The following is a 23,446-nucleotide window of genomic DNA, read 5'->3' as shown; positions in this document are numbered from 1 at the left end:
AAATCAAATGCCCTCATTGTGTTTGATCTGATTTAATTGATCTCAATCACTGATTCACTTGAACTTTCAATTTCATAAAATTAAACAAAAAAAATGTTATAATGTTATTGTTAATTGTAATTTATTTGTTGTTAAGATTGTTGTTAAGATTGTTGCTAAGATTGTTAATATTGTTGCTAAGATTGTTAAAAAAAACAAAATTCAAAAAAAATAAAAGAAATTTAACAAACCCACACATATTTTTTTAATTCTAATTCGATGTTTTTATGCCAATTACTGTGCGCCATACTTGCTATCGAAAATAGGTGACGTCATTCAAGACAACTCGGATTATGGCGGATCTAAAGAAAGTTAAACTTTTGAGTTCAAAGACAAATTAAGTAAGAATATATTAATGTTTTATTGACTTATAATACATGAATAATTTAGGTGGAAAAACAATGATGCACAGATTAACTTTGTGACTAAAGGTTTACACTATCGAAAAACGGTAACGCCAGGATACTAATAGTAATTAAAGGTCAAATATCAAGGAAATAGATATACCTGTAAATAATATATGTTGTAAACAATGGTTAAAAAGAAGAAATTACAATATTCGTTTCATTTTAAACCTAGTTGTTTTCTTTATTTACCTGTTCAAATATTGCTAAAAATAACGTTCATCAATAGAGTTACTTCCCCTTTTTGTGACGTCATTAGAGACACTCGACAAAATCTAGTTACATAAGTATAGTAAAAAGTGCTCTTGATTATCTAAAATTATGGCAAATTTGGGGGAACAGAAATGTTGATATATCAGAGTTATGTGTAGTTCTGTCTGTTAAGAATAGGTTTTGTATATTTGAGTCAAGAAAATACGCAAATTGATTATTCTTCTTCGACCTATTCCGTTTCGTCCAAGGCCGGTAAGGGTGAAAGTGGAAATTAAAATAACACAGCTGACAAGGGATCATCGCAGAAGCTAAAGAATGTACATACATGTAATTTGTATTTAATGCCTTTTACTGAGTGTGCTCAATATTTCCGCAAAAAATATTTAACTGCGGAATATTGATTCTATGTGTTGTTTCTAATTCATCATATATATAGGACCAGGACTTTAAATTACAGTGTGAAAAAGTATAGAATTCTTTTTTTTTTTTTTTTTTACATTGCATAGCCGTTTGAACCGGGTACACGGCGATTTTTTTTAATTTCAAGTATACTATAATGAACAATGAATGGAACAATAGAAATTACGTCATCGTCGGATATATATCATCCGTGGGAATCCGATGATGTAGCTATCACAGGTGCTTGGACCCCCCCCCCCCCCCCCCCCCCCTCGATTGTTCCGTGCCCCAGTGTGTTTTTTTTTTTTACTTTAAATAAAATATTTTTCTATGATATATTTATAAAGTATTACAACCAACAAAATTCCAAAATTTAAGGGGAAAGAAGGCTAGTTTAAGCCTTTTATAAATTCATACCCTCTGATACTAAAACAGAACGTTCTGTTTTAGTATCAGAGGGTATGGATTTTCCCCGTCCCAAAGCACCTGTGGTAACTAAACATTTGTCTGGAACCTTTTTAATTTATGCGTAACAAGTAATGTTTATTTGCCCCCCCTCCCTCCCGAAATAACATTTCTTTGTTGTCCCCCTCAACGGATATTAATTGCTTCATACAGGCCTGAAAATCTTTGTCACATAGTGCTTTCATTCTAAAAGTATTTTAATATGAATTATTTCACCCCAATGTAGTTTAGAAAAAAGAAAACAAACCTATTTAAGTATACATTCTGATTTCATATGCTCTTTTGGTAACTATGTCAAGACGCCAGCACAAGAGAAAATAAGTGCTGGAGGAAAACAAAACTGCGCGCAGAAAATTGAGGAACAATCACTTGCGTGCATGAACACTGAGGTTTTATTGTTTGAATAAATATGTAATGGAAACAATTTTAATATAAAGATTTATTAGAAAAGGGACAACTGGAAGTAAATGAACGCATTCTTGAGTAGGTATTTTCTGAGACAGATATCATGCGCGGATTTAGAGGGGGGGTGTTTCCGGGACAGACCCCCATTCCAACTGAGATTTTTTTTTAGACACGATAACTTGGCAGATAATCAATTCCTTGTCTATCATACCACACCTTCCGTTTTTTGTCAGTCAAGGTTTAGAGATTGTTCCTTCACAGTATATGAAAATTACTAGTATTTGTTTACTCCAGTATGTTAGGTTTACGCCGAAATATATGTACGTTTGACTTCGCGCCGCGTTATGTTCAGTCATGTATATACCGAGTGCATGCTCTAATGTAAAGGGCCAATCTCTAAAACTTGACAAAAGCGGAAAATATAAAATATCGAAGTATTGGTATGACGTACAAGGAATTCATATATATTTTTCTCGGTTTTACTTTCAGTAGGGGGGGGGGGGCAAAGAAATCATTTGACATAAAGCTTGACTTTCTCTAATTATTGAATCTTTAATGAATTGATAATGGTTTATGTGACCACTTTTCATCGCATAATTTCATTGTGGGAAGCTGGAAAACAAGGGCTACTCGAGACATTGCATTAAAAATGAAAGGTCAAGAATCAGTAAACTAGAGTAAAATTGAACGCGTCATGAAAGCTGCTGTAAAACTTGTTAATTTCCCAAAAATATATTTAACTAGAGCCGAGCTCGTTGCAAAGCAACGAGTAGGTCTTCCGTTGGAGCTGTGGACAGGAAGTGCCGACCTTGGGTCAAGGTCACTTCACTTTCTTATAAGAACAACCTCTATTCTAAGGATGAGCCTCTTGTGAATCTTAATTACAAAGTTATGGTTAATCATTTTTTCTCTTTGCCTTCATCAAGGTCATGACACATCTTCTAATTATAAATAATCTATGTTTCAAGTACGAGCCTCCAATGATTTTTATTTATTAATTCGTAGCGTGGAAAAGAAAATATTTTTTCTGTAGGTGACCCTGATCTCTATACAGAATTACCTTAAATCTGTGTCAAGACAAACCCTCAATCTCAAACAATTTTTTTTATTAGAAATTCATAAAACTGACAGGCATTTTACAGCTTTTTCTGTCATTGACCCTGAATTTGTTAAAATGGCATTATTTTTAGTCATCTGAAAACGGAGGACCATAAGCAGTCGATCAAAGGCCAGATTGAATTTATACTATTTTCTGAGTCAAAATAATACAAAACCTTTTTCTCACAAGAAATCTCTGTATCAAGTATGAGCTTCCAGATATTCTCGATTACATATATAAATGGCTCGGACAAAACATTACCTCTTTCTCTAGTGACCTTAAATTTGCCGTAATATTGCCTTGAACCAATGCCATGACACACCCTAGAGTCATTGGAAATCTTTGTATCGAGTAGTATGAGCTCCCAGATTCTACATAAATTTAAAGCCTGGCCTGGGAAAACCTTGAGAGGCAGAAGGACAGCTGGACAGTGAAAAAGACAATGTTATTCCTAACCCATCCACGCCCACCCCACCCGCAAAATACACAATTACTTTGTTTGCGGTGGTACATCTTCCTATTTTAAATTTTGAATACCTATTCCGGTCATGATTTGAAAAATAGTAATCTTTATTACATGTATATCAGGAAGCTTTCGTAAGTATGGTTTCTCATTCTTGCCCAGAAGTTCGTGAGAATATTTTTTTAAAGACCCTCCTAATTTAGCTAATCGTTTTTCTACATTATCTTCATTTTATATCCCCCCAAGGTTGCTGATCATGATCAAAAACACGTTAGGCCGAAACAACATGGGTTTATACACGCCGTTCAATTTATTTACATTTTTTTCCGAGAAGGAGGAAGCGCATGGATGAAAGATTAAAGAAAATTCCGGATGTACAACAGCACCCGTGCATGGACTTCATTTTAGTACTACATATTGTGCTTGAAGTTGAATAATATCTATAAATAAATTTAATTAAAATAGGAAACGGAGATTACGTTTAATAGAATAAATTAGACAATATATTTGATACAAGAACTATATGATAAATACATGTATGTATATGAGCAAGGCGAGTCTCTCTCTCTCATTCATGTATTTTTTAACCAAGAAAAATAATGAGCGTAAGATACAAGTTCATTATTTTAAAGAAAATACTCAATTACTTGTACATGATGTATATACGGTAAACGATACAAATGGTTTGATTATGCTGTCGGTTATGATTTTAACAATTAAAATTAAGTCGTGAAAATGTAGTAATTACATGTAATAATGATAAATTTGTAATATTCAGTACCTGCAGATTGTAATAAAAGTTCTTAAATTTTCAGTTCTGGAAATACGATGCAGGTTTATTACTTCTTACATGTATAACCTGCTACCGATATTTAATCACGGAACAAATGAAAATTAAATGTTAGCACATTATACAAGATATACTTAACAAAATAATTTACGGGTTTTGAATTAATTATAAAAACAAATTAAGTTTGATTCATTGCTTTAAAATCTTAAATTATTTTTCAACTTTACTATCAAACCTGTAATATAACAGAAGTCGCTTAATATGAAGTTTAGACGTGCCAGAGTTACATGAACCTATCGATGTTTAATCCATTTCATTGACTATAATTCTATCCATATGATCTGGAAGATTCTTTTTAAAAGTTTAAAGTTGGTATAACCATATGGGAAATAATCTATGATAGGGAAAATGTGTATGAGAAAATTTTGTTATTGAAAACGTATTTATTAAATTAATAATGGTTCAAGTAAAGTAACTGCAGATCGCTAGTCCTTACGCAATGTATCATCAAAATGAAAAGTAAAGTTACATATGGAGCTAACGAATATTTAAAAAATAACAGACTGATTAATGTAAATGTCCCAGCGTTTTGTACTAAAAATAAAATCTGAGGCATTTTAAGATGGCGGTATTATATAGAACACTCAAGTCTTGTACTGCTAAATAAAATCGTTCGTTCATCGAAATGAATCTGAATGGAAAAAGTCTCATAATATTTATCTTAATTCACATTTATAATTTTCCGAATGGAATTGCGGGGACGATGAATGAAAACCACGTATGCAAACTGGTATGCTGATCGTTCAAATACGCATTATTGCGATCTACGCGATGATTTTTTTCCCGTGAATTAGAAACTTCACCCCCACTTACAATTATCATGCATGTGTACGTGTAGTTTAAGATTCATAAAACAATTACCACCTCGATAAATACAGAAAAATAAATTGTTGCAAACCCAGCTATTAATTGTTTATTCGGCTATTAAAAGGCATGGAACTTGAAATGAATAAATACACAAGCGATTACGACTGATTAAAACAAGCGTAAAATAGAGTGAAATTAAATAAAATGAAAGAGTTAACATGATTTCAATTGTTGCGTGAGCAGGCCAAAGAAAGCGATTGAAATTCAAAATGATTTAATGCAACCAGTGTTTGGAATAAGATTATATAAAAGATCGGTAAAGTAATCTTATTTATTTGATATAATTAAAAACATAATTTCCCATTAATGAATAGTTCTTTGTACAAGACAGATTTTAAACACGATCACAAACACTTGTTTTGTTTATACCACAGGTGGCTAGTACACTGGTGACCTCGTGGGAATCGCGCGTTATCATGGTTATGTTACATAACTGAAAACATCGAGCTGACGCGGAACTTGGAGATCGTAATATGCATACAGCTAATGATGTCAATTATTCTATGCATACAGTTTAAAATTACTTACATAGTTTGTTGTAATAATAAACGTATAAAGATAGATTTAATATTCTCCGCTTTTGAACATTATTAAACTAACTAAAAAAGAAGAAAAGAAAGACTAGTTGTAATAAATAATTTAATAGCGAATCATAAAGCACCTTTAAAACCTTATTTAAAAGAAAATTAACATTAAATACCGTTGGGTATATAATTGATGGCAAGTCTGTTTAACTTAAACACATGAAGATGCCTGATTTCCTCTCCGATTGGAAAACCTGGCCTGCTTTCTACTACGTATTACGCAATACCCCCTGTATAATCGAACAAAACAACATTTTCATCAGATCAAAAAGGTGTAAAAGAACAATTTTGACCGTATGATCCAGATCGAAATATTTACCGTTTTTGAGTTATAAATCGAAAATTTCAAGCGCCCTAGATCCCTAATTAAAGGGGCCAGCCCCTTTTGAATAGTGTTATATGAAAGTCCATGCAATTATGCACAACTTTTGTTCTACATGTCTTAACAAAATATTTTTAGTTTTTAAGATATAAAGGAAAATATGTCGAATTTTTTGCTGTTTTACGCGTTCTAGATTTTGACCCCTCTCTAGCGCCATTTTTAATGCAAAAATCAAAAAACAAAAACCGATGTGCACAACTTCAATGCTTCCTCTCCTCAATTTCAAAGGGTTTTGTGCTCCAATTATTACCTTTTCTGAGCCTTTGTCTGGAAATCGGAGGTATGAAAAATTTAATCAAAGGGCAATAACTCCTTAATAGACGGTAATTTCCGAATTTTGAAACAGTATTCTATAAGGGTTTAGAAAAGTCTAAAAGCTCTGAAAATTTGAACAAAATCCGTTCAGGAATGAGGAAGATATGAAGCGTCAAAGTTGGCGTCTAGGAAGAAAACAAAAACAAAAAAAGAATAATAAGAACTAGAGCAAAGCTCGTTGCAAAGCAACGAGTAGGTCTTCCGTCCTGTTTGTATGTTTTATTTTGTTAAAGAAAATGAGAAATGAAGTGCAAAAATGGTTTACATTCTCCAAATTTATGTTAATTAATGCAAAATTAAGCCATTTTTTGCTACTTCTGGTTTGAACGGAAGTGACGACGACGGACGGAAAATTGAATTTTATGCTCCCAGTGACAGATGTTACTCAAAAACATGTCAAGAACGACAAAAATATGCATTTTCTGACTACTTCCGGTTTGACCGGAAGTGACGTCACCGGACGTATTTTGACGACCCCAATAGATTTAACTTGACATTTTGAACAACTTTGCTTCTTTGATGTATTACAAATTCTCTATACTTTTTGAGATATTAAGGAAAAACTTTCGGCCCCTCGAGGCCCTTAATTATAAGGGCCAGCCCTTTTTTCGAGATATCATTTGAAAGATCATGTAATTCTACACTTCTTTTGTTTTATATGTTTTAACAAAATATTTCTAGGTAAAAAGATATCGAAGAAAAAGTGTCAGAAATTTAGAATTTTACGTTTGGACTATTTTCGGACCATAGCAAGCGTCGGCATTTCGTACATCCGGTAGTTATAAAATACTTAGTGCACTTCTCCAAAGGTTGCTCTAGCATCACTGAAAATTTCCTGCTTCTGTGTTATGTGCTTTTTGAGAAATCTGCCGGACAAAGTGACCCTCTAAAATTCACTAAATCGCAGAAATCTCCAAACCGGAAGTGACGTCATCAAAATAAAAAAAATATATCTAGATTTTTTGATGTTCTATCAGACCTGAAAGTTTCATAAAAATCGATCGAGCCGTTCTCGAGAAATCGCGCGTACAAAATCGGTAAGAAAAACAACAATAACTAGAGCCGAGCTCGTTGCAAAGCAACGAGTAGGTCTTCCGTCCTGTTTGACCGGAAGTAACTTTCATTTAAAAAAAGAGAGAAATGAAGTCCAAAAATGGTTTAATTTTCCAAATCTATGTTAATTAGTACTAAATTAAGCCATTTTTGGCTACTTCCGGTTTGACCGGAAGTGACGTCGACGGACGGAAATTAAGATTTAAGCTTCTAGTGACATATGATATCCAAAATCCTGTCAAAACAGCAAAAATATGCAATTTGGACTACTTCCGGTTTGACCGGAAGTGACGTCGCCGGACGTATTTTGACGACCCCATTAGATAAAGCTTGACAGTTTGAACAACTTTGCTTCTTTGACGTATTACAAATTCTCAACACTTTTTGAGATATAAAGAAAAAATGTTCGGCCCCTCTAGGCCCTTAATTTTAGGGGCCAGCCCTTTTTTCTAGATATCATTTGAAAGATCTTGGAATTGTACACATCTTTTGTTCTTTATGTCTTCACAAAATATTTTCAGGTAAAAAGATATCGAAGAAAAGGTGTGAGAAATTTTGAAATTTGTGATAGGTCAATTTTCGGGCCATAGCGAGCGCCGACGTACGTCATTTCCGGTAAATTTGATATACCTGATGCACCTCTCCAAACATAGCTCTACCTAGCCTCAAAGTTTGAAGTTTCTATCTAGAGCAGTTTTTCGGGAAAATTGTGGACAAAATGACCCTTAAAATTCAGAAAATCGACGATATCTCTAGACCGGAGGTGACGTCATCGAAAAAAACGCATAAGGTTCAAGTGATGTTCCATACGTCCTGAAAGTTTCATAAGATTTTGTTGAGCCGTTTTCGAGAAATCGCGTGCACAAAATCGGTAAGAAAAAAACAATAATAATAAAAGTGAAAAAGAAACCGAAGAATAACAATAAGGTCTTCCGCTGAAGACGGAAGACCTTAATAAAAATAGTGGAAAAGAAACCTAAGAAAAACAAGAAGGTCTTCCGCTGAAGACGAAAGACCTTAATAATCTTAATCATCAGAATCAGTAGAAGGTCTTCCGTTGGAAACGGAAGACCTTAAGGAAATATGTGAAATTTACAGCAACTTATGTCTGTTTCATACACACATGAACAGGTGGATTTCAATTAACAAAAATTATATAATGGGCATCAAAAATGGGTACCGTCCTTGTCAACAAGGACATGCAACAACCAATTAGCGATAATTCAACAAATTTTCACTGATTATGTTTTATTGACTTTAAGCTACATATCAAATTTGATAGACATCATTTTGGGGGTAGTTCAGATGGCTTTAAAGAAACATTTGATTGTAAAATAGTTTAATACTCAAAGGTCACCCTATATTTTTAAAAATGAGTGAAAAAGAGAGCGTGTAGAAAATCTAAACAATTACTTTTAAAAAATCAAAAATTGTTCTTATCCACGTTTTTCTGAAATTCAAACAGATCATGAAACTTGAATCCATTTTGCGTTAAACCCTCAAAACAAATTTAGAATAAGATTTACTTGACAAAACTGCAAAGGCCTAAGAAGAGCAAAAATTTGCAAGAAGACAAAAACAGTTTTATTTTCTTAAATATTAGCGGTCTTTTTGTTCAAATTCATATATAGGGAGGTAGTTAAATTTCTGGAGGAGTCTAGTAAGCAAAATATTTGCCAAAAAATTGAAAGGTTTATGAGAGGAATGAAACAGAATGAGGAATTCACTACATTAAATTTCTTCCTGACAGCGTCCAAACCCACAGGCCATGAAGAGTAAAGGAGTTTTGGGGTAAACAGAAAGTTAATGCTTTGTCACATCAACAATATTCGCCAGATCTTTTAATCTTTGACTTGTTTCATTTCCCAAACTTAGGAAAACACCTTTCAGAAAGAAAAAAACAAGTACAGCAAATCATAGGATCTGCCATTTTCCAGTATACGAAGGTTCATACTCAAAACTGTGTTCTAAAAACAATTAGAAATTGAATAAAAATGATACGGACATGTGTTTTAATTAAAAGAGAATATTTTAGTTAAATCATTAAGACAAAATCATAGAAAAGCGTTTTTTCTTTCTTTCCGAGCCCTGATGACATTATTTATTGAACGTAAATTTGAAATAAAACCAAGAAATTTGTGGGATAATTTTTTAATTAATTAAAATGTAGCCTAAACTGGTCTATGTATAATGTCGCTTATATCTATAGTGTTTCGTGTTTATTGGGCTCAAAACCATCTCTTTTTAAATTGAATGTCCATATTTCCCTCAATTTCAGGTGCGTAAGAATTTAAATATATACTCATGTGTTGTTCCGATTTATTGGTACAGTTAAAAGCCCACATGGCAACATCTCGCAAACCATAATGTTCCAAACACAGCAATATAGCATGCACTTCCTATTTCACGCTGTCTCTGATGACGTCACGCAACAAGGGAGATAAGCGATTTACAATAAATGATCCACTTGTCACACAGGTAAGTTTAAACGATTGTTAGTGATGAAATTGGTGACAAAAAAATAAATAGACCTCAGAATGTCATTCATATTGCTCCAGAGGCGGACAATAATGAATAATTATGAATTTTCACAAAAATATTATACTTGACCTTTAAGAAGCTGACCACGCTTAAATTTATTTACAACTTTAATGAAGCCACAAAGCAGAGGACCCATGGGTTTCTTGGAACACTCTAGTTTATAAAACTTTGTATCATCTGCCCCTAATCAACAAATCATATGATGAAATAAACATTGCGGTTTTTCAGACAATACAATGGTATATACATGTAGTAATAGTCGAAGTACAATAGATCCTTTGCCCTCAGTCAATTTTGCATCTCTAGGATGGCTAAATCATCGTATTGACCTAGGAAACAGCTGTAGTTTTTAGCTCACCTGAGCTGAAAGTTCAAGTGAGCTTTTCTGATCACCCGATGTCCGTCGTTCGTCCGTCTGTAAACTTTTGACATTTTCAACTTCTTCTCAAGAACCACTGGGACAATTTTAACCAAACTTAATAATCCTTGGGTAAAGGGGAGTTTAAATTGTTAAAATGAAGAGCCTAGTCCCCGTACAAGGGGAGATAATCAGGAAAAGACAAAATATCTTCTCAAGAACCACGGGGCCAGGAAAGCTCGTGGAAGCATCCTTAGGGATTGTAGATTTAAATTGTTAAAATCATGACCCCTGGGGGTAGGGCGGGGCCACAATAGGGAATCCCAAGTTTTAGATAAAAATTTATATTAAAAAATCTTTAGAAATCTTCTTCTTAAGAACCATGCACTGGGCCAAGGAAAGCTGAAAATTATGTGGAAGCATTCTGGGGAAGTGTAGTTTCTACTTTGTTTAAAACATTACCCCGGGGGTAGGGCGAGGCCACAATAGGGGATCCAAATCTTCTTCTCAAGAACCACTTTGCCAGGAAAGCTGAAACTTATGTGGAAGCATCCCGGGGTAGTGTAGATTCTAGATATAAAATCATGACGGGGGAGGGGGTAGGGGGCTACAATAGGTATAACAAGAGGGGAAATCTGGTTAAGAACTACATTATCCAAGTACTCAGGTGAGCAATGTGGCCCATGGGCCTCTTTTTTATATACTGGGTGCTTGGTTATGATTTAGAACCCTTTAGTTTGTAAATAAAAATTCTTCCATGCACATTAATTTTAATTAACACTTGATCTTCAAGATAATAGTTAGAAAAATCATGACGTACCAAAGGGTTTAAACCCTTTGGTACGTCATGATTTTTTTAACTATTATTATTAACTACTATTTTTAACTATTATTATTACCGAGTATGTTAAATAACATATTCAGTCCACCTTTTAATAGAATAATTCGTACCCACTACATGCGGAAAATTATGTTCATTGCAAAACAACAGCTAAACAAACAGTACCATTCTGTCAATTCAAACTTTTAATATGCCACATCATTCCTTAAAACATTATCATCTCTGTACATTGTAATATACTAGCCTTTTGACTAACTATGTATTTCTATAGGACATTCGTCAATATTAAAAAAACTGAACATGAAATATATTTATGGTCATATTTATCTTTTACTGTGGCATACATGCATTCCTGCCACCACTTGTCAGTTGTTAATGTCGACTTGTCAGATGTTTATGTTGAATTGTCAGACCTATACATGTACACCAACTGTATGTCAACTTGTCATTTGTCGACTTTTAAGATAAAAATCATCACGACCTAGAACATCTTGTTTATACAGCATGTTTAAGCAACTTACTGACATCTAATGTGTGCTTGTCATCATAACATCTGTAAAATCCACATACTTTTTTTGGAAAATAAGTACATTTTTCTGAGAAGTCGCATCATTTTCTGACAAGTTGGCTTGTCAGATTGTTATGTCCATTTATCAGATAATAATGTTGATCTGTGGAATATTATATCATCATAAAATTATAATAATTTGTCATTATCATGTAAAATATCAGCGTGTCAGGTACGAAATAGTTATTTGACAATGGGGAGGGGGATATGCCGCCTTAATCTTTCAATTAGAACATAAACAAAATTAAAAAAAAATCAAGTCTTACATTCACTTATGGAAGTAGTTAAGCAACGACAAATTCGATGAAAACTAAGGCCATCTGTTTATTTTGATACTACTTTTGATGTACTCCGATGCATATTTTTAAAGATTGAAAAGTAGATCTTTTTCATTTCTGGAATTGTCCTACACAATAAAAATATTAAGTTCTTCTCTAAATTTCATCAATAAAATTTATATGTTTACAAAAGGCAACACAATAAAAATGCATATGGAATTAATGAATAAAAAACTAACAGTCAGAGTACAATCATACAATTTGACCATGTGGGGAAATATTTGAGGGTTTGGTCAGAATTTATTAACATTTTATCGATGGGCTTGCTAAGTTAATTAAAATATTATAGATAAGAGGTGTTAAAAATGTAAAGAATAAAAATAAAATACGTGTAGTTTATATAAAATTAATCACACGTGTCAAAGAAGACTGGTAGCATGAATGTGGTTGACTCTGTGATTTGACTCATCGTTCGTGGCAAACTTGTCAGAGTTGGATAAAATCTACAATACAAAATTTCTTAATGTTCATTTGTTACTTTAAAAAATAAACCATAAAGTGTTTTTTTCCGATATCATGCAATACTGATTTGCTTTAAAAAGTTACACAAAGTATGTTCAATATATATTGTATTCGTATAGAGATGCCAAATAACGTAAACGTAACATGTTATAATTTTAACTAGTGCTAATTGTAACGGGAACCGTTACAGATGTTCCCCAAACGCTCCCCAACTCCCTTTTGGTGCCATATTCCCTGTAAGCTTCATTAAATAAGACAAACTCTGTGCATTTATGACTTTAAGGGGGGACCTATGTCCGAAAAGTCTTTGTGTGAAATTTTCAAAACTTTGACATTTCCTTCCTAACCACTTGCTCTTAATTTTTAGGTATTAAAAACAATACCTTTATATGCTTATTTTTACACAAGAGCACGTGCAAAAACAGTGTGAAATTCTAAAAATAGACTATTTTCAGACATTATTGTTCTACTCCAAATATGCGCTAAAAAGTACCAAAAATGTCAAATCACATTCAAAATCAACAGGTATTTAATTTATATGACTTGTACCTTTAAAATGAAGGCAAATTCATTGTAATTCATCTCGCATGGAAAAGTATAAAAGAGCACAATGTAAGTATTACCCCGTTTTCCTTGTCGTATTTTTTACAATTCTGATATACATAACAGGCAATATCTTAAAAAGTCTTTGTGTGAAAATGTTGTAATTCATATTTTTTGAAAGAAAGGATCCCTCTCTTTATTTTAACAAAGAAAAAAGTATACCTTTATGATAAAATAAACGAGAAATATGACGTTTTCTTTTATTTTCGTACTCTTCTGTCATAAATATTGACCTTTCTGCACTAAAAAAAAAGGTAAGTAAGCACTGACAAACATCTTAATTTAAAACTATTTTGCAAAAAACAAGTATTTTGTTTTGATTAGAAATAATTTAAACAGATAAACTCTTTTCATATTCATTCTAATCCTTCTGCCCCCCCCCCCCCACCATTTCCTCGTCAACAACCAACACCTAATAGAACCAAGGAATGACTTTATACAATAAAATCTACATATACTATAAATCAATAAGTAAATATAGGTACAAGTACATTCCTTAATTTTTTTTTTAGTTTTATCCAGAAAATACAGTTAATGGTAAACATAAAATTAAACATATTTCTCTGATTTAAGCCGCGTTCTTTATTGAATTTTATCTGATATTTTTTTGCACTTTTATATCAGCATATCATGGAGGTATTTCATTACAACTGAAATTGCTATGAATTATCCACCAAAGGAAGAGAATTCTAATATTAACAAACTCCATAAATCAAATAAAACTGTAATAAATGATGAAAAAGAATTCTTTTTGTAAACTGTTTACGTTATTGATTAATAACAATGTTATGCCTATAATCACAGTTGCAAAAGTCAGCGGGAAAAAAACAAACGTTGCTATTGTGACGTCACATAACGCTGCTTTGACGTAGAACGACATAGGTCCCCCCTTAACAACGTTTTCCCAGAAGGATACCAATTATATTCAAATTTTAGCATTGCACCTGTGCGCATGCGAATACATGTGCGATATGACCATATCATCTTGTCTACACTATCTATATATTTTAATATACTATATATTAAAGCATTCAGTCCAAAAGTATTAAAAATCACTCATTCAAGTGTTTTTTTAATTTCACTCGTTCGAAATGCACGCACGTGCGTGCACGAGCATGATCACCATACCATCTTGTAGGAGTCCTCTATATCTATCTACTAGTATATTCTAAATCCCATCCTGTTTGGTTGAAAAACAAGGGAGTTTTAGCCATTTCAAGTTTCAGCCAATCAGATTGCAGCACACGTGCATGCGCGTAATTTCATGATTTTTTTTCTATATCATATTGTAGGATATCCTAATGCATGACTATGTTTTAAATTTCAAAGCATTTCGTCAAAATACAAAGGAGATATAGCCATTTAAAGTTTCAGCCAATCAGATTGCAGCACACGTGCATGCGCATGCTTTCATGAACATTCTTATATATCATGCTGTAGATCTTCATAATGTAGGACTATGTTCAAAATTTCAAAGGATTATGACAAGAAACAAGAAAGATATTGAGACTTTAGTTTCAGCCAATCAGAGCAAAGCGCACGTGCATGCGCGTGAGTTCTTGCTATTTTGACCATGCCAGCTTGTCTATACTACTAATGTATCCTTACATTATGAGTTTCAAAAAATTTCATCAAAAAATAGAAAAGTTACGGCAATATCCATTATATTGGTCATTTCACGTGTTGCACGTGCGCGCTCTTGCAAGCACGTGCGCGCAAAATGACCTTGATTCCGCAAATCTACATAACATGTCTACTGACCCTAAAAAGGTTTTACCTACATCGGACGAACAGTTTACAAGATCATTCCCGGACAAAAAAGTACCCAGGAAGAAGAAGAAGAAAAATAATAATAATAATAACTAGTGCTAATTGTAACGGGGACCGTTACAGATGTTCCCCAAACGCTCCCCAACTCCCTTTTGGTGCCATATTCCCTGTAAGCTTCATTAAATAAGACAAATTTTGTGCATTTTTGACTTTATCAATTTTTTCCTAGAAGGATACCAATTATATTCAAATTTTAGCATTGCACTCGTGCGCATGTGAATACATGTGCGTTATGACCATATCATCTTGTCTACACAATCTACATATTTTAATATACTATTTATTAAAGCATTCAGTCAAAAAGTATTAAAAATCACTCATTCAACTGTATTTTTAATTTCACTCGTTCCAAATGCACGCACGTGCGTGCACGTGCATGATGACCATACCTTCTTGTAGGAGTCCCTGATATTTATCTATGTTCTAAATTCCATCCCGGTTGGTTGAAAAACAAGGGAGTTATAGCCATTTCAAGTTTCAGCCAATCAGATTGCAGCACACGTGCATGCGCGTGATTTCATGAATATTTTTCTATATCAAATTGTAGGAAATCATAATGTATTACTATGTTTTAAATTTCAAAGCATTTCATCAAAAAACAAAGGAGATATAGTCATTTAAAGTTTCAGCCAATCAGATTGCAGCACACGTGCATGCGCGTGATTTCTCGGATTTTTTTTTTGTAAATTATATTGCAGGATATCCTAATGCGTGACTATCTTTTAAATTTCAAAGCATTTCGTCAAAAAACAAAGGAGATATAGCCATTTAAAGTTTCAGCCAATCAGATTGCAGCGCACGTGCATGCGCGTGATTTCATGAATTTTTTTCCATATTATATTGTAGGATATCCTAATTCATGACAATGTTTAAAATTTCAAAGCATTTCGTCGAAAAACAAAAGAGGTATTGAGATTTTTGTTTCAGCCAATCAGAGCAAAGCGCACGTGCATGCGCGTGAGTTTGTGCTAATTTGACAGTGTAATTTTATTAACACTATTAATATATCCTCATGTAATGAGTTTCAAAGCATTTCATCAAAAAATGTTAAAGTTATAGCTATATTAAGTATATCAGTCAATTCACTCACTTCACGCGCACGCACGTGCAGGCGTATGCGCGCAAAATGACCTTCGTTCCGCACACCTACACTACACACCTATTAACCCTAAAAAGGTTTTAGCTCAGTTGGGTGAACAGTTTCTGAGAACACTCGCGGACAAAAAAGTACCGGAGAACAAATAAGAAAAAAAACTAGAGCAAAGCTCGTTGCAAAGCAACGAGTAGGTCTTCCGTCCGGTTTTGACCGGAAGTGCCGGAAGTAACGTCAACAAAAGAAAGCAATGAGCTCAGTAGTCTCCAGTGACTTTATAATTTCAATTTTGCATCAAAACCTTCAAAATAAATTTTTTTTGGCTACTTCCGGTTTGACCGGAAGTGATGTCGACGGACGGAAAATAAAGAATTTTGCTTCCAGTGACATATGTTACCCAAAAACATGTCAAAAATGGCCAAAATATCCTTCTTTGACTACTTCCGGTTTGACCGGAAGTGACGTTATTTGACGACTTTTAACAATTCGGGCTTCATTTCCGGCTGACATCAAAGCTGAAGGACCAGAAAAACTCAAATTTAACCATTTTTTTTCTATTTTTTTTATTCAAGAGAGAAAGTTAAATTTTTCGTCAACTTCCGGTAAAAACCGGAAGTACTTCAAATCGATGCTTTTTGTTGACGATTGTGAATGTAAACATAAGTTCTGTTTGCCTTTAATCACGACGGTTTAATTTTTCAAAAAATCTTGAAATTAAACATGTGTCGACCGGAAGTGACGGATGCCAAATCAAAAGACGTAATACATATTTTAAAGAGATGTTTTACCATCCCTGAAAATTTTGTGATTCAGTCTTGAGTGGTTTACAAGAAGATGCGTGGACAAAATGACGATTTTAAAAATGAAAATCGGACAAAAAATGCGACCGGAAGTGATTTTTTTAAAAATGAAAAAAAAGTCTGGAGATATTACAAAAATGCATCATTCCTGAAAAAATCATTGAAATCGGTTCAGTAGTTTCCGAGAAATCTCGTGTACTATGAAAAGGGAAAAATAATAATAATAGGAAACATAAGAAAAACAGTAAGGTCTTCCGAAGGAAGTCGGAAGACCTTAATAATAATAATAATAATAAGAAACAGAGTAAAAACAATATGTTCCCAAACTCCGTTTGGGGAACATAATAATAAGAAACAGAGTAAAAACAATATGTTCCCCAACTTCGTTTGGGGAACATAAAAAACAATGCTAAACTAGTTATGCTTAAATTTAAAATAAATATTTTCTTTTTTCACTATCTTTAACTTAAGTGTAAGAATAATTTGATAATTACTCTTCTTTACATTAATTTTTATAAGCAAATTTTATTTAAGAATGAAGAATTAATTTTTAACTTAAACAAGCATACAGAATGTATCAAGAATTTTCAAAAAGAATGACACACCCCTTTAGGCACTTTTGGACTCATTCCATTGCTATGTTCTCCTATAGGATATGTAGTATATTCAGGATACATACTTGTATTGTCATTCCCAAGCATAAGAAACCCCTTGGAAACGAAAATAAACAAGTTCGTAAATTTCAATGTAATGAACATTTTTTTTTTATAAATTAGAGGAAATTTTCATGCTTTTACTTAAGATTACTCTTCTTCAACATTCTACATTTGTAAAGGCAGAAATGTTGAAATTCGTTCGAAGTTGATAGTTTTGTTGAGGACATGCTTACCCCTTGTTTACTGTTGGACCTCGATCGTAGGAAATGAATAACTGCGAGAATGATAGAAAAAACAAGACCGCTTATAAGAATGAAGAAAACCCCGGCCAGATTACTTAATGAAAGTGATTTCTTCTTCTTCTTGCTACCCTGTTTCTATTGAAAATAAAAATTATATTAAAATTTCCATAATTTTTAAAACATATACCTTTACTATTATATAAATACATGCAAATAAAAATTCAAATTAAGATCCTCTCTGTTCTCTGATGTTTAAGACAACATACTGATGGAATTAAATGAAACTTCTGTAACATAATTCAGTAAGTCTTTTGTAGATTATGACCCTACATGTATGTTACATACCTGGTTTTCCTCCTGAACACCACATTCTCCTTTCTCAATCCACCACCGCCTTTTCATTTTTATCAAAGATCCATTTTCTTTCAATTGAAGTATTGCTATAGATACCATTTCCCTGCAGGACATTTTTTGAAATTTATTATGTGATTACTATTTTTGTAAAGTACACTCTTATTCAATACGTTTGTAAGCGACATGAACAAAATATAAATAATTTACGTTAGTTCTTGATGTTTTCTACTTTTTGCAGTTGCGATACCATATCCCTTGGTGTTGAGTGGCGGACCAACTTGCATAACGTCACACGGTTCCCTCTGACTAAAGTATTCATTATATACCGATTCCAATAGAAAAGCATACTTCCCTTTCATATCTCGGACTTTTCGAACACCTTCCTCTGTCGTCTTGACAAAAACACTTGGATAAGCAGTGGACATGTACGCCCACATTTTTTGATATGTTGGAACTTTTGATTCCTGTAGTAATTGAGAAAAAATCAGAAAAATAGCTTTAAATTACATATCTAATCCTAGTGCCTGTTGTGGACAAACATGGAGAGAGATAACTTGCATACCTTGAAAAAAGATTGCGTAGATCCAGAAGACAGTGTACCGTAAGTTATTTCTGTTTGGGCTGCGAGGTCATCAGCATTTTGAATTGGAGTTAATAGTTTGTCTATTGTGAGAAATGCTGCTAAATTTGCCGTATAGGATGAAATGACAATCAAAACAGCAAACCACCAGGTTCCCCCTATAATACGTCCAGCTACAGACCTGTCCAAAATTTGAATATCCCTAATTGCTGTTAAAAAGGTAACAATACCTATGCTACAAAAGAAGTACGAATATCATCGAATTTCAATTTTGTCGTTGTGGAGATCTATATGTATAATCTTTTTCTTTGACTAACCTTGGACATGTGTCGCTACCCTGTAACATCAGTGCCCCCATGGTAAACCAAAGTGAGCTTTCTAATGTGAACTTATTTACGACACCATTATCCATTCGTAAACACTTCCGTCTCCATTCCGCTGGACTAAAACGACTGACGATGAACATCCCAACACTGACACAGAAATATCCTGCTATTATACACATCCAAAGGGGGATGGAAAATGGTTTCAGAAAAGAAAAGACCCCGGGTTTCTGAATCTCAGGTTTTTTGATCATTATGCTTATTCCACTATTCATGAATGGTTTAGAAAAAGCTATATCCTCTTCTCTTTGTTTTGTTATTGTCAGGGGAGCAACTGCTAAGTCTGCTTTCTGAAACAAATATAGGAAACAAATATTTGCTCAGAAAATATATTTTGATGGGTCATCATTTTTTTAAATTGTTGCCTGTTATCATTTTAAAAGGAATATTTCATCTTATTCTTGAACGATCGTGATTAGATTTGACGATAAAACGGCAATGGATAGGCAAATTTCTGTTTAAAAAGAGTTTTCCCAATAGGTTGAATTTTTAACAATTGGGATGTTTTGCCATATATTTCATTTTAAAACCGCTGTGGTATTTGCAGAATATTAAAACTTACCCCCCCCCCCCCCAAAAAAAATGTACAGTTTGTATTTTAGACTTTTTAAGATAAGATTTATTATTTTGCAGGTTTCCTATCAGATGACTAACCCCCTGAACAAGTTCTCCAATTAAGCCAGTCCATGTCCCATTTTCTTTGGTTCCGTACACAGAGTCTTTATTTGGTCTTATTGTGTACTTGAAGTTTCCACACATTTCCGAAACAGCAGCAATAAGATCCACACAGTAACCTGAAATATAATTTTTATACAAGACAGTTGTTATTCCAAACATCTTATGCGAGTACTTGATTTTATTAATAAAATGTAATTTCATAAAAAAATCTCTATTATTATACCCCCCTCCCCTGCTTGAAAAGTGGGAGGGTATATAGTAATCAGTATTTCCGTTCGTCCGTCTGTTACGCTTTGGGGTACCCATCTCTTATCCGCAACTCCTCTCATACAAGGAAATTTAATGAAACTTTCACAGAATCTTCCTTACATATTGCTATTGTGCACCTCTTATTTTACATTTTTATCTGACATATATTTTGGATTTTCCAGAGCAAAACATGGACATTCCCATTATATTCATATGGGAGGCGGGGGTATCATTTAGTGAGCTCATTGCTCACAGTACCTCTAGTTTTAACTTCTACACTAAAAGATATAAACACATGGATTTTTGTTCAAAATTTTAATGTTTAATATGTAAAAGGGTCGTTCAATACTTAACGAAAAATGCTATTTTCAAATTTAAACTACAATAAACAATTTCTTCATATTTTTATTCCATCATGGTATCCCTGTTAACCTTCAACACGTCTCTAGGTCTTTATATCAATGTCCAGAACAGACTCAGCAAACTGTTTTGTAAGGATGGCCAAAAGACACTGAAAAATAGCACGTAGCTTAAACTGTAAATTCTTCCTGGAGTTTTTCAAATAAAAATATCTCACAATTACTGAGATTTTCTTAGCTTACTTTCCTCATGATTCCTCTACATTCTACAATTATTTGCAGATGCGTTGTAGGCAACAAGAAATTTAACTCGGGAACCTGACTAAGACTTCTCTTTCAGAATGGCTGTTGAACTATCTTCAGTGCAATTTTTATCAAAAGAACGCCATTGATGGCCCTTTCTTCCAGTGTGGGTTCATTTAATATCAATCTTCTTGAATAAAAAGAAAAACTTATTCGACATGTTTGCAGCTCCTGCTTCTCTTTCCAATAATTAGACAAGTTTCTCTCTGTTTGCATTTTTTAAGTATTGAATTAAATATTTTAATACTTTACACACATTACTAAAGTTTGTCATGCATTCTTTATGTGATTATGTTAAACTGACACAAACCACATATTTTCTCTTAGGCATTTGTGAGGAAATGTTGCACTCAGCTTAAAAAGAAATATTTTTAGATTCATATTTCCTTTGTTAGAACTTCTTTTGGCTATATGAAAGAAAAATTCTCGAGAGGGACGTTAAACAAACAATATCAACTTCTTTCAAAGTAATTAACAGATGTGTTGCTCACAGCATCGAAGCATCGAACTTTTTTGGCGCCCTAAAGATTTTGATCAAACTGCATGAGGTCTTGTAGCAATCTTATTTTTCGTAGATTTCTTATTAAATCCATCTGAAGACTGTAGAGCGTGGAAAACTTATCTATTTCGATATCATAACCAAATTCTTCATATTGGTTATTCAGCGACATTTATACGCCCTTCATTTAATTACCGTAGAAAAGACAAATTTAACAGTTTTCCGTTCGGTGTAGTGACCAAGCTTACATGAAAAGTGAATTTCTTTATGAAGATTGTAAGAAAAACCATGCTTTTTACGGTGGTTATGAGTCTAAATAGTACATCTAAACTGCAATAAAGAAAGTCATTTGCTTTTACATTTATTATGAAAAAACCGTACGTTGTATAACTTATTGAACAACCCTTGTACAAGTCGAAAAATTATAAACTTGTGAGTTATTAAAACAATTATTAATGGAAAATACCCTCGTACAGGTCGTTTGGGTTCTTCACTTTTCGTCTGTTTTCCGGATTTTCATATTCCTTTTTATATTGAAGAAATGGCCTCTCCTGCTTAGAAAAAGTGTGTGTAATTTCATTAATGAACGATTCCTAGAATTATTAAATATTTGTTTCATTTTCACAGCTGGTTTAGAAATGATGTATTTCGAACGTAACATATACACATGGAATGTTGTATGACATATACGAAGGATAGTGAACAGTATTCAAGCTCATACAATACAAATCAGGATGAGAGCAAACGCGGAGAACTAAAACATCAGAGGTTGGATCAGATGCCTTGGAGGTGCGAGCATCCCTTGCTGACCTATCACACCCACCTCATAATCCTTGTCATGACTCTTAAATTATAGACATCAAGCTGAATTTTAACATACAGGCAGAGCGTGATAAATTTTACTCACAAAAATACTGGTGATGACCAAGGTCTTCAGCCCGTCATCTTCTGTCTCTTGTGTTATATTGGTTCCCTCGGGGACGAAGCCGACATTGTCTATCCATCTGCCTATCTGAGACATATAAATAAAAAAAGTGATTGAATTCGTATACCATAAAGGTCACTCCGTTTAATTATATTCTTCTGTTTTATTAAATCGATCTAAAGAATTTATTGTTCTTTCTAGCCCACCGAATCTAAGCTCTTTTTTTCCTTTAGAATATTCAGAGATGTAGTGTAGCCCCAACTTAGCGAAAATGAATGACACTCTTTTGTTTTCACGATATTTGTTTTGCACTTTATTAAACCTTGCCTGTAGGCCTAAAATGATTATTCTATAAATATCTCTTACAAACAACGCTCCTTCCCCCAACATTTAACAAAATCAGACTGAAACTTAATCATTAAAAAAAAAGAAAGGTTGTTCTCTTTTACAGAAGAATAACTCATCCTACACTGGGATCCTGAATAGGAAAAAGTGCGTCTAGATCTCATACAACTTTATGCTTGCATATCAATTGTCCCTGTAGCAGGGTTAGCAAAAAAGCGGGAAATACTCATATTTCCCAGGACGGTGGGAAATACTGGTAATTCTCGGGAATTACTGGTATTTCCTGGGAAATACTGGGAAATAAGAAATAGCTACTTATTTATAACTTATACATCATTTTGCTTGGGTAGACATGTGGTACATCTTATTGTCTAAGATATCAATCTTGTATCACATTATAAAAAACATGACTTCCTAAATATTTCTTTTTAAATAATTATAAAACGAAGATATAGGTATCCCATATGGATTTTTTTTAATGTAAATAAAGAGAGATCTAAGAAAATTGTTAAGTGTAAAATATAGTGTATATTCCAAACCTAAGAAAAAGCCTTTCAGTTTTGCTCAAGGTAATTATATCTCTCACATAGGAGCACAAAACTGTCAAGAGTCAATTAGTTAAAACAACATAATTGATTTAATATCTGCAGTGTTTATAGAAGAATTAAAACAATTATCTTCTTGGGTTTATAATTAATAAACTCCATAATTATACTAAACTGAAAAGAAACTTGAATCAGAAAACTTCAGTTTTGTTCTTAAAATACAATCAAGGAAATATGTTCTGCTGCAGAATGCATATTGGTAGAAAACCTAGAATAGTGATATACTAAGTATTTTTAAAGAAAATACTCTCGATTTTATTCATTTACTGTTTTTAGTTCATTTTATTTCTGAATTA

The 23,446-nt window shown here is 33.2% G+C and overlaps 1 protein-coding gene across 1 annotated transcript; it reads right to left on the bottom strand.

The window, feature by feature from the left end:
• Positions 1-12,247: 12,247 nt before the first annotated feature.
• LOC134275642 (glutamate receptor 2-like) lies at positions 12,248-22,287 on the bottom strand (the record flags this gene model as incomplete). Its single annotated transcript, XM_062757908.1, has 10 exons — positions 12,248-12,627; positions 17,578-17,682; positions 17,862-17,999; positions 18,216-18,327; positions 18,432-18,688; positions 18,787-18,985; positions 19,122-19,477; positions 19,842-19,981; positions 21,742-21,826; positions 22,183-22,287. Coding segments are annotated over 10 exons (1,581 nt in total), but the record flags the coding sequence as incomplete, so codon positions are not given.
• Positions 22,288-23,446: the final 1,159 nt, after the last annotated feature.

This window comes from Saccostrea cucullata, unplaced genomic scaffold (genome assembly GCF_032062105.1).
Source record: "Saccostrea cucullata isolate Sc308-1 unplaced genomic scaffold, CSIRO_AGI_Scuc_v1 ctg7297, whole genome shotgun sequence".
NCBI classification, from domain to species: domain Eukaryota; kingdom Metazoa; phylum Mollusca; class Bivalvia; order Ostreida; family Ostreidae; genus Saccostrea; species Saccostrea cuccullata.
This window is presented reverse-complemented; position numbering and strand designations above follow the sequence as displayed.